Source organism: Mya arenaria, chromosome 2 (genome assembly GCF_026914265.1).
Source record: "Mya arenaria isolate MELC-2E11 chromosome 2, ASM2691426v1".
NCBI classification, from domain to species: domain Eukaryota; kingdom Metazoa; phylum Mollusca; class Bivalvia; order Myida; family Myidae; genus Mya; species Mya arenaria.
Genome location: NC_069123.1, coordinates 65,201,223 through 65,214,496, shown reverse-complemented (window position 1 = coordinate 65,214,496; position 13,274 = coordinate 65,201,223). Strand labels below are relative to the sequence as shown.

At 38.0% G+C, this 13,274-nt stretch overlaps 1 protein-coding gene across 1 annotated transcript in view; it reads right to left on the bottom strand.

Annotated features, from left to right (window-relative positions):
- Positions 1–4,339: 4,339 nt before the first annotated feature.
- Positions 4,340–13,274, bottom strand: part of LOC128207930 (uncharacterized) — a 51,732-nt gene continuing 42,797 nt past the window's right edge. Inside the window, exons 12-15 of the mRNA XM_052911141.1 lie at positions 12,443–12,718; positions 11,522–11,776; positions 11,215–11,346; positions 4,340–10,341 (exon numbers count right to left, since the gene is read on the bottom strand). Coding sequence (XP_052767101.1) covers positions 9,989–10,341; positions 11,215–11,346; positions 11,522–11,776; positions 12,443–12,718 — 1,016 coding nt within the window. The 3' untranslated portion in view covers positions 4,340–9,988. The remainder of the gene's footprint in view (positions 10,342–11,214; positions 11,347–11,521; positions 11,777–12,442; positions 12,719–13,274) is intronic.

The window sequence follows — 13,274 nt, the reverse complement described above, 5'->3', positions numbered from 1 at the left end:
CCCACTTATACCTTACTTACCCTAACCAACAAGCGCTACTTAACAAATGTATGTCCTACACGAAATGAAGGAATTATAGTAGTACCCACTACATATACCCATTCGTGTGTGCGGACGGACGGACTGAATGACGAACAACGTCAAAACAATATACCCGTCCGAAACCTTCGATTCGGTGGGGGGGGGGGGTAAAAATATCAAACGTATCAAACGAAATAGACGAGTATCAATGTACCAGACGGCATACCGGACATTCATAAAGCCTGTCACCATATGCATTATTGTCATTTCAAAAATAAACCAGGGCTGGAAATGTTAGTGACTCCAGTGTGATTCAAAGGTCATTTACAACGTGGAAAAATAGCAAATGAAATATGTGAATAAAGAAAGGAATGTTTATGAATTAGTGGAATACATAAACCAACAATTACCTCTCATTGGTGATTTGAAACAACATATGAGACCGATGCAAGGTCACTTTAATAGGATCTAACTATTTTAAATATATCTCTAATAGATGAAGACATATGTCGTGCACGATACATGTCGTCTTCATATGTGTCGCAAGTAATATTAAAATATGTTCATACAGGAGATACGCATTACGAATACGAGCAATGGCGCCGGACGCACGGACGGACGGTGCAATTTTAATATACCCATCTTTGGGAGCATTAGACACAAGCTATAAAATATAACGAGCACAAACTAAAAAAACATATAAAAAGTCTCAAGCAGTATCAACCCCTTATGAAAAAACAATTGATGTAGTCAGAAACAATCCATTTCTGCTCTTTAGTATCTGTGTCATAGTGGCTTCTCCGATTCGTCATCCTGCTGTTGACCTTGCTGTGGATCTAGTGAGGATTCATCCAGTAAAGACCAAAACCAGAAGGGAGCATGGTGTCCTGTGAGGTATTTAAATGGGAGAGGAGTCAAAAGTATACAGGCTTGACTGATGGGTGCTGAGTAGATGTCCGTATCGTTGCTGTTTATTCCCCGAGGTTTGCTGCTTGCCTGGGGAAAGTGATGTGGCTCCTGCTCCTGCTGGGAGAATGGCTGGTGCTGCCAAGGACTTTGAGGTGGTGGTGAAAGATAGTGTGGTGCTCGGGCTCAGTAGTTGTTCAACCCTCCGAGTTGTTATCTGTCCAAAATGAGATGTGACCTTCACCACGATCCCTCTGCTACAACTTAATGTAGCGGGCCTTTAGACAGTTGTACCAGACTCTCAGCTCATCAACGTTCACATAGCGGACATAGTTCGTTTGTAACACGAGGTCTGCCATGTTTTGTATTTATATGGCTTCCTAGCGTGCTACTGACGTGGGATATTAAATATTATGTTTTCCCTATGTGAATATGTGTGAACTATGTTTTTTAATCAAAATAATGTATGCATTTATGCCCTTTTCTGTTATGATAACAATCATTTTTTTTAAATGTATCTATACGAATAAACCATGTAAACTACATATTCACTGGCTATGTTCTAATTCTGGGGGAAAAAAACAAGGAGCCGAAATATCCCGCTGGAAGTTCATTAAGGGCCGCCTCCACAATAAATTAACAAGAGGCTGCAATGGCAGGGCTGAAAAGTCTCAGGGGCTGGGCCGAAATGGTAAGTGACTGAACTTGACAAGAGGGGTAGATATCGGGATCGCAGTCGAACGCGCGAAGGGTATCAGTAATGTGATTAATAATTATACTGTTGCTCATCTTATCCGTTTCGACCACAGGCATGAAGGAATAACATCGGTAAATTACACAACTGTCAGAATCTCCTTTACCTATTACAGCTTGTCAAATATTGGCTATGATACATGGGCTAAGGTGAGGTAAAGATGTGGTTAATAATAGTCGCACAGAGAAAGAGGTTAAGACCTGATGGCTGGAAGGAACGACGGGTACACGATACATGTATTTTAATCACGACAGTGTTAAAGTATTTGAAAATTCACTCTTGATCTTGCCGGAAGCTTTGACATGATGTTAGTGTTTAATGAAATAGAGCGAGTTGCTGGCTTCTTTGTTGCTGTTTTTATTTGGCCACTGTCGCGGAATGGCGCCAAAAAGCGATTTGTTATACGGATTCGTTTTCAAAATAAGCGATGTCTTTCATATGATACTTTTAACATGTATTTTAACAATGTTCTAGAATATTTATTCCTTCTATGTATACATATGTATTAGTTATGAATAAACAAGATTCTTAAAGAATTGTGGAGAAAGTTCTTAGTTTAAACATATTTATTCTACAACGATTGTGAATCAAGTTATTACAACATATTAATCACTCTCGTTGGCACGATTTTACGCGAGAGTGTGGTCTTGTGTTGTGGGGGGAAACCGGAGAACCCGGAGGAAACCCACTTGTTCGGCTTGGTGACCACAAACCAAACTCACATGCGCCCAAGCCGGGAATCGAACACGGGTCGCCTAGGCGAGAAGCGAGTGCGCTAACCACTGCGCTAACCGGACAAGCAAAAATTCTTGAAGATTTGTATGTTCTGGGACACTCCCTTTTGCAATATAAGGATATTCTTCTCTGAGCAGTGGTCTTCAGTGGTAAAAAGATGTTTTTAAATGATAACAAATCTATGTAAAAAAATCATAAGTGCTGGACATTTCTAAAATAGTGAACTATTATGTGAATGGGAACTATTCTCAAAGTGTTTTTGGAATTTAATAGTGTTCATATATTGTGTTATATATTTTACTTTTCCGACGTTCAAAATACCATGATCAATGGTGATATTATGTGTACGTTTGTAACATTTAAATTTTGTTAAAACTGTAAGTAAACAAATTGTTTTCGTTGTTTATAGTGTGTTACCTTTTCTGCTACGTTTGGTGGTCTTAACACTCGCACCTTTCTGGAATGAGTACACAGAGCGCTCTGAACGCCAGTGTTGGAAAAAACACTGGATGGACGATGAGACTGGAAACGCAGCCCAATGCCAGTATTTTCCATAATGACGCACACCTCCAGCACCAAGCGCACACCGGTTGCAAAACTCACCGAAAACGTTTCAGGATTTATAAGTTCAAAAGAACCCTTAAACACTGCTTAATGCTGAATGACAGTTTTGTTTTTGACTGATTTTTCAGCGAAGGGAGTTCTGCAGTGTTTTTTTTTGTCCCAGTTTTAATACATCAATACTTCGTATTAGATCGAATTACGATCTTGGATTTTGTGCAATGTGTGGAAAAATGTGTCAAATTGATCAACATGCTGAAAAACTACCTTCATTTGTGTCTATATGAACAGCTACTCACAGCAGCAAGTGTCTGACCTGCGACCGCCGGACTTGTTCTCGTGCATGGCTTCTAAAAGTTTAAAACCTTAATCGGCCCAATGTGTGTTTTATTTCGAAACCCTCATGAGATTATTATTGAATGAAGTGATTCATTATCGTCTATGCAATAAAGGTTGTTATTGTTACAGAAACCAATTTATTAAACAAACTTTGTGGTAACTTTAATAAGCTTTAATACAGTCGAAACTAGCTTTGTACAACTCGGTTATCTCCATGTTCTGGTTATGTCAAACTTTTTTTCGAATGTGTTTGGTTAAGTAAGACATGTTTTGTGTTTCGGTTATTTCGATCTTTCGTTATCTCGAAGTACTTCCCCAAGGTCCCAATGACTTCGACATATGTTTTGACTGTACGTATAAACATCACGAATGACAACAAGTCTTTTCTATTACCTCAAACTTGTGCTCATTTTTAATATTGGCTGAAGTTCAATTCACAAAAATATCTAGAGCAATAACGTAAATATTACACTTAGATAATTTTACGATTAAGATTAATCAAGATCTTTATTGAAACAGGCACCTAGAGCTATAACTGTGCCCAGTGGTAGTTCAGAAACACAGAACGATTTCAAACACGAAGGGTATAAAAATACTTGTACACAGGAAGACAAATATTCCGCTGTAAGTTTGAAGATTTGAAAATGCGATTTACAATTTTACATTCAAACCAAACCAACTGTATAAATATTTTGTTTTATTTCATGTCACCACCTTTCAACCTGGCCCTTTTCTAGGCACCTCACACATGACAGGTCAGAAAGTGTGACCCATTCTCATTAATTCTCACCAAGAATAAAGGGTATGCACACTTACAAATATTAAACTCTGAAGATTTTATAAATGCATGGGGGACTTTGTCAGCCTCTACATAGATATATTAACCATGATTTATATGTCCCTTGCCTATGTAATAACTAGATGGGGAATTTTGCCTGGGATGCAGTATTGGAGTTGTTCTGCACTACAAACCCTATCTACCCATTTGTTGCTGATACAATGATACAAAAAGATCGCGGACACTTCTGTTTTGAAAGACAATTTTATTTCCATCAATAACTGAGTGGTTTACATCATAATACACAAGAATTCAGCCTCATGTATCACACCAGACCTCACTGCTCAAGTATCACATTAGACCTCACTCCTCATGTATCACACCAAACCTCATTCCTCATGTATCGCACCAGACCTCATTCCTCATGTATCGCACCAGACCTCATTCCAGACCTCATATCAGACCTTACTCCTCATGTATCACACCATACCTCACTCCTCATGTATCACACCAGACCTCATTGCTCAAGTATCACATTAAACCTCACTCCCCATGCATCACACCAGACCTCACTGCTCAAGTACCACATAAAACCTCACCCCTCATGTATCAAACCAGACCTCACTCCTCATGTATCACACCACACCTAACTCTGCATGTATCACATTAGACCTCACTGCTCAAGTATCACACCAAACCTTACTGCTCAAGTATCACAATAGACCTCACTGCTCAAGTATCACATTAGACCTTACTTCTCATGTATCACACCAGACCTCACTGCTCAAGTATCACACCAGACCTCACTCCTCAAGTATCACACCAGACCTCACTGCTCATGTATCACATCATACCTCACACCTCATGTATCACACCAGACCTCACTCCTCATGTATCACACCAGACCTCACTATTCATGTATCACATCATACCTCACTCCTCATGTATCACATCAGACCTCACTGCTCAAGTATCACACCAGACCCAACACCTCATGTATCACATCAGACCTCTTTCCTCGTGTATCACATCAGACCTCACACCTCATTTATCACACCAGACCTCACTCCTCATGTATTCACACTACACCTAACTCCTCATGCATCACATTTGACCTCACTCCCCATGTATCACACCAGACCTCACTGTTCAAGTATCACACCAGACCTCACTCCTCATGTATCACATCAGACCTCACTGCTCAAGTATCACACCAGACCCAACACCTCATGTATCACATCAGACCTCTTTCCTCGTGTATCACATCAGACCTCACTCCTCATGTATTCACACTACACCTAACTCCTCATGTATCACATTTGACCTCACTCCCCATGTATCACACCAGACCTCACTGTTCAATATCACATTAGACCTCACTCCTCATGTATCACACCAGACCTCACTGCTCAAGTATCACACCAGACCTCACTCCTCATGTATCACACCATACCTCATACCTTATGTTTCACACCAGACCTCACTGTTCAAGTATCAGCTTAAACCTCACTCCTCATGTATCACACCAGACCTCACTGCTCAAGTATCACACCAGACCTCACTCCTCATGTATCACATCAGACTTCACACCTCATGTATCACGCCAGACCTCATGTATCCCACCAGACCTCACTGCTCAAGTATCACACCAGACCTCACTCCTCATGTATCACATCAGACCTCACACCTCATGTATCAAACCAGACCTCATGTATCACACCAGACCCCATTTTTCATGTATCACACCAGACCCCATTTTTCATGTATCACACCAGACCTCACACCTCATGTATCACACCAGACCTCACTCCTCATGTATCACATCAGACCTCACTTCTCATGTATCACATCAGACCTCACTCCTCATTTATCACACCAGACCTCACTTCTCAAGTATCACATTAAACCACACTCCTAATGTATCACATTAGACCTCACTCCTCATGTATCACACCAGGCCTCACACCTCACTGTCTCACACCAGACCTCACACCTCGTGTATCACACCAGACCTCACTCCTCATAAAATACATGCAGCATTTAAATCTCTCTATATTTTCTTGCATTTATAATTTAAAACTAAAAAGTAGAGAAACTTTGACTAGTTGTTACTAACATGGAGCCTACCTGGGCACTTATAAAATAGGTATCATTATCATCAAAATCAATAACAATATAAAAACTTAAAACTAGCAAGAGCTGTCACAGAGACAGTGCGCTCGACTATTCTGCCACTTTTAAAATAAGAATTGCAAAGTTTTAGTGAAACATGCATGGATCACTGTAAAATAAGATTACATGTAAATGCAAAACCTTATCCAGAATTTCTAAGTCAAATAATAAAGGGGCAAAATTTGTATTATATGCAAGATAGAGTTATCATACTTGATTGTTTAAAGTTCCAATTCAATACATCAAGTAGTTGCTGATTTATTGACTTACATGTGGTTACATGCAAAACCTAAACCATAATTGCTAAGTCTAATAAAAAAGGGGCAACATTTATATTATATGCAAGATAGAGTTATCTTACTTGATTAATTAAGATGGTTGAATGGTTGGGAGCACAGGATACATGATGTATTTGCTGAGATATTGACAAAAATTTGGTAACATGCAAAATCTTAACCAAAATTTCTAAGTTGAATTATTAAGGGCCATCATTTTCAAAACAAAGTAATCTAACTTGTTTTTTCAAGTAGGTTGGATGGTTGAAAACCGTTGTATTAAGCCTCAATGCAATACATCAAGTTGTTGCAGAGATATTAACCTATGTGTGCTTACATGCAAAACCTTAACCAGAATTTCTATGTTGATTAAAAAAGGGCAATTATTTGCATTATATGCATGACAGAGTTATCTAACTTGATTAATTAAGTATGTTGGATAGTTGGGAACACATGTCTAAAGTTTCAATGCAAAACATGTTTTATTGATTGAGATATTGACTTAAATGTGGTTACATTCAAAACCTTAACAAGATTTTTAAAATGAAATAATAAAGGGCCATAATTTGCATTTTATGCAAAATAGAGTTATATAACTTGGTTATTTAAGAAGGTTGGATGGTTGAGTACCATTGTATAAAGTCTCAATGCAGTACACCAAGTTGTTGCTGAGATATTAACCTATGTGTGCTTACATGCAAAACCTTAACCAGACTTTCTAAGTAAAATAATAAAAGCCCATAAATTGCATTATATTCAAATTAGTGTTATCTAACTTGATTAATTAAGTAGGTCGGATAGTTGGGAACACATGTCTAAAGTTTCAATGCAAAACATGTTTTATTGATTGAGATATTGACTTAAATGTGGTTACATTCAAAACCTTAACAAGAATTTTAAAGTGAAATAATAAAGGGCCATAATTTGCATTTTATGCAAAAAAGAGTTATCTAACTTGGTTATTTAAAAAGGTTGGATGGTTGCGTACCATTGTATAGTCTCAATGCAATACATCAAGTTGTTGCTGAGATATTAACCTATGTGTGCTTACATGCAAAACCTTAACCAGAATTTCTATGTTGATTAAAAAAGGGCAATTATTTGCATTATATGCATGACAGAGTTATCTAACTTGATTAATTAAGTATGTTGGATAGTTGGGAACACATGTCTAAAGTTTCAATGCAAAACATGTTTTATTGGCTGAGATATTGACTTAAATGTGGTTACATTCAAAACCTTAACAAGAATTTTAAAATGAAATAATAAAGGGCCATAATTTGCATTTTATGCAAAATAGAGTTATCTAACTTGGTTATTTAAAAAGGTTGGATGGTTGAGTACCATTGTATAGTCTCAATGCAATACATCAAGTTGTTGCTGAGATATTAACCTATGTGTGCTTACATGCAAAACCTTAACCAGACTTTCTAAGTAAAATAATAAAAGCCCATAAATTGCATTATATTCAAATTAGTGTTATCTAACTTGATTAATTAAGTAGGTCAGATAGTTGGGAATACCTATCTAAAGTTTCAATGCAATACATGATGCATTTGCTGAGATAATGACCTTACGCCTGACGCTTGGGTGAGTAGTATAGCTCTCCTTTTTCTTCGAATAGTCGAGCTAAAAATCAGTCACAAAGTTGAATAATAAGATAATGAAAAGAAGTTACTAACTAGAACTCCGCGAGTCGGATGTGTCGCCTGACGAATTATTTACTGTCGACATTATAGCTGTTAGATTGGCATTTTATTCATTTATAGACAATGATGTTGCCATTTAACTTTCAAGTGTGTGTAGGTGGCATTTGAACTGAAGGTAACAACGTTAAAGCAAAACAGGAAGTCAGCCATTTTGTTGTTGTTGTTGTTAATCAAACGTAACCCCTTGTTGTATTTTTGTAGAGGGACACCCAAGGAAGCTTCCTGTCAAGTTTCATTGAATTTGGCCAGGTAGCTTCAGAGGAGATGTTCTTTAAGCAATTGTTGACGGAAGGACGACGGACAAAGACCGATCACAATAGCTCACCTTGAGCACTTCGTGCTCTGGTGAGCTAAAAAAGTGTGCAAGGTAAAGTTAAACATGAAAATTAACAAAGGGCAATAACTCTACTATGGAAGCAAGAGATACAGTTTTAGTGCACTGCGATCCCTTTCAATAAGATCTATCTATCTATAAAGTTTCAAGTTGATAACTCATATAGTTTTCGAGAAATGCCCCGGACAAAATTTAAGCTTGAAAATTAACAAAGGGCAATAACTCTAAACATATAGATGCAAGAGTTACGGTTTTTGTGCACTGCACTTTCCCTCAATCAGATATACCTACGGAATAAGTTTCAGGTTGATACCTCCTATAGTTTACGAGATATGCCACAGACAAAACCTAAGCATGAAAATTAACAAAGGGCAATAACTCTAAAAATATGACAGCAAGAGTTACGGTTCTTATGCACTGCACTTGCCCTCAATGAGATCTATCTAGCTATGAAGTTTCAAGTTGATACCTCTTATATTCTTCAAGATATGCCCCGGACAAAACTTTAAGCATGAAAATTAACAAAGGGCAATAACTCTAAACATATAGATGCAAGAGTTACCGTTTTTGTGCACTGCACTTTCCCTCAATCAGATATACCTAAGGAATAAGTTTCAGGTTGATACCTCCTAAAGTTTACGAGATATGCCACGGACAAAACCTAAGCAAGAAAATTAACAAAGGGCAATTACTCTAAAAATATGGCAGCAAGAGTAACGGTTCTTGTGCACTGCACTTGCCCTCAATGAGATCTGTCTAGCTATGAAGTTTCAAGTTGATACCTCTTATATTCTTCAAGAAATGCCCCGGACAAATCTTTAACCATGAAAATTTACAAAGGGCAATAACTTTAAAACTAAGAAAGCAAGAGTTACTGTTATTGTGCACTGCACTTGCCCTCCATGAGATCTATCTACATTTAAAGTTTCAAGTTGATAACTCTTATATTCTACAAGATAGCCCTGGACAAAACTTTAAGCATGTAAAAGAACAAAGGGCAATTACTCTAAAAATATGGAAGCAAGAGTAACAGTTCTTGTGCACTGCACTTGCCCTCAATTAGATCTATCTACATATGAAATTTCAAGTTGATACCACTAATAGTTTAGGAGATATACACCGGACAAGCGAAAATGGGACGCGGACGCCGCCGCCGCCGACAAAAGTAACCCCTATATGTCGTCTTTTCAGGCGACACAAAAATCATAAACAGGACTGACTAACACTGCTGTTCATTTTTAACAGTGCTTCAGGTGACCAAAACGTTCTTAAAAATGAGTAAAAAATAATCAGTAAGTCCATATCAAAGTGACTAAATATAATGCTTATCACCAACAGAACTGGGATTAACACTGCTAGTCATTATTAGGGCTTCTAACAATGACCAGACACAAACAACAAAGACTAGTGATTCCACACAGCAGTCACTGCCCTGTATCTGTCAAGCCTTTTAGACAGGTCCTTCATTCCTTTCAAGAAGTTGGTTTTAGAGATCTTGTTTTTACTCAGTCTTTGGAATGTTTTATGGGCCCGGCCTGGCACAATCTCAGTAAGTTTCTCCTTCCTAATCAGCCCAACAATAGTCCTCATGTCGTCTGTCCTGTCCACAGAGGCTTTCCTCATGGGAGGCTCTGGGACGGAGGTTTCAGGTGTGAAGGCGTACAGCTTCTGCAGCTCCTTGCCAATCCCCATGGGCAGGCTCCCGTAACTGAGGCTTGTATCCGTGGTCACCTTGGAACAACAACTGCACAGGCTGTCTGGAAAATAAAGGGAAACATTTTTTATCTACATTATCAGAATAAATCAGCTCATTAGGTAATACCTCCATAGTTGGGCCACTAGTTTACAAGGGATGATCCGAAAGAAGTAGACTTTCTTAACCCTGCACATATACTTAAACATTATAATGCATACCAAAGAGTATTGCACTGCAATTTATCAAAGCTCATGAATGTTGGTTTTGTTTAAAAAGTTTTGGATCATCCTTATACATGAAATCAATTATCACGAAAAGTAAAGGCTTACCATAAAATGTTCCAGGGGCGAGAGCGTTACAATAGGGGAACGAGATATACGGTAGATGCAGGAGGGAGGGGCCAGAGCATTACAATAGGGGGACGAGAAATACGGTAGATGAAGGAGGAAGGCGCCAGAGCGTTACAATAGGGGAACTAGAAATGCAGTAGATGAAGAAAGAAGGAGGCCAGAGAAGCGGGCAGAAAAGTGGGTTTAAATTAAAATGATGGAGACAGTTAACCAATTTAATATTCAGATGAGTTAAACAATTTTTATTTATTTGTTATACAAGTCATAAATATGACAATCACATCCCTAGTTTGAAAGAAATCATTACAATACCGATGATGTTTGTCACTAGGCATTTATTGAAATGCCATAACAGTTATATACACCAGTTGTATGTCTTATCTGGCATCAACAAGTCCCCAGAAGAGAAACAAGGCCTCATTCTTTATATATTTATAAACGTGCTTTTCTGTACATATTTATAAAGCAAGTTATTTCAAGGTTGTATTGTTCAAAACAGAAAAACATCTTCAACAATAGATACTGTAAGAGTAAAAAAAGCGTATTTTTAGTCAGCTGATTATTTTCCAGCATTTTACCCATACCCTTAAATTCTTGGTCCAGTATAGTTTTCACCCGACCAGCCTCATCATTGCACCCTATTCCACCAGTCAGGTTCAAGGTTCTGTTCCACACCAGGTCTGTCCTAAGGCGCTCGGACACCCACCCATTCACGGCTGTCAAATGCAAATAAGTCTCACTAGTTTTGCTTTACGACATTATATCATGGACATTTTTCTCTAATAAAATATTTGAAAAATTAAATTTCTTCCATATATAAATAAATAATCTCAAAACCGGTTGATAAAATGAACACTTGTAATGAAAGATTTATACGCACAATTTTCTTACATGCGATCAGTCTGTGACCCATGAGGAGGTGGTTTCGGTGGTTATTTGCATAGAAATGGGCCAAATCTGCCTTCCAGTATAGAATCATCATGGGTCCATCGTTGTGAAGAATAGCGTCCCGACGTATGAGATCATTTAGGCCAGCCCATGTTATCCTCTGAGTGTAGGCATACTTCAAGTCTTTATCACCAATTATTGTTCTCTTTGCCCTTTTCTTGTGTTCCATACACTCCTTGGTGCAGTACCAAGGTTCGCCTACAGAAAGCAGATATTATATTGAATTACACAGCACAACACCTGCACCTGATTTGAACAAGACAATTTCCTAAGAATGCATTTTTTAATAATGTTCCTTATATAATTGTATCATCGCAACACATCTGATTTCTACCCAGTCAAATAGGGACAAAACATGACCAGCTTTTGTAAAATGAATCTATGTTTAAAACAAGAAAAAATGCTACTTTGAGAAAAGCCCTTGTCATAGCTAGAAATAATCAATGATCAACATGAAATTTGCACTTTGCACTAACAGTGACCTTAAAGTTCGGCCTATTCATCCATATTTATCGTTTAAAATCAACTGCATAAGATCAGTGATCTCAAAATCAACGGGGGTTGTTTTTATCATGACCAACTTGCATGCCTAGTATGAACCCTTGGGTTCTTGAGTCATTGAGCAGAAACTGTTTTTTTCACCACAAGGTCACCTTGACCTTTGACCTACTGATCTCAAAATCAATAGGGGTCATCTACTTGGATGTCTAACCTGCATATGTAGTTCCTGAGTCAAATTATTCTTTAGTTATTTTGCTGATACAAAGTGTGACTTAGAAATTTAACAAACTTAAAATCACTTGACCCTATAATCTAAGGACTTGCAACTAGCAAGAGTTTTGCAAAATACAAAAATACACTTACCCACAATAGGAAGTTCATCATCAGTCAGTCCAACACAGCTGGCATGAAACGATGATCCATTAGGGCAGTCAGAATTTGAGCACTCAACCATGGCCTCGTCTTTATTACGCTTGCACCAGCAGCACGAGGAGAGGCCCTGCTCACAACTGTGGGAGCAGTACCAGCTGCCTTCGGGAATTTCTTCAGCACTCAGGTTTACACACGCAAAGTGGAACCATTTCCCATTTTGGCAATCAATCCCCTCACACTCGATCATGGGTTCATCATCATCTTCATCTGTGGGGATTTCATGGTGAAATATATACATATTTACACTTAACAGTATAGAATGGTAAATTTTAGAGAGTAGGCAAAATTTAAAATGGAAATCTATTTATTCTTATAACTTTTTAGACTGAAAATATTAGAATAAAACATAGAAAACAAGACTAATAACAAGCTAAATATAGATGCCAAATGGCAACATGTGGAGACTGTTGAAAGTGCCTATGTCACAGGCATAATGCTCTTTCATGCAATTGCAAAAAAGAATAACATGGTTTTGAACAAAACATGGAAGTGTGACACTACACCCAGCACTTTGAACCTCTATGGAAAGTATTTTGATTATCCTATAATGCATGATAAACACAGCCCTGACAAGGTTCAGTCAAGACCAGTCTGATCAACAGTACTCATTATGAAATTGAAATTTAAGTCTGACCTAAACTTTGACACGAGTATTGTGCATGACATGCTGCCTCATCAAGGTGAATCTTCATTGCAAGTTTTCTGAAGTCCTTAAATGTATGGTCATGATACAGCCCGGACAAGGATCATTTTTACCTTTGCA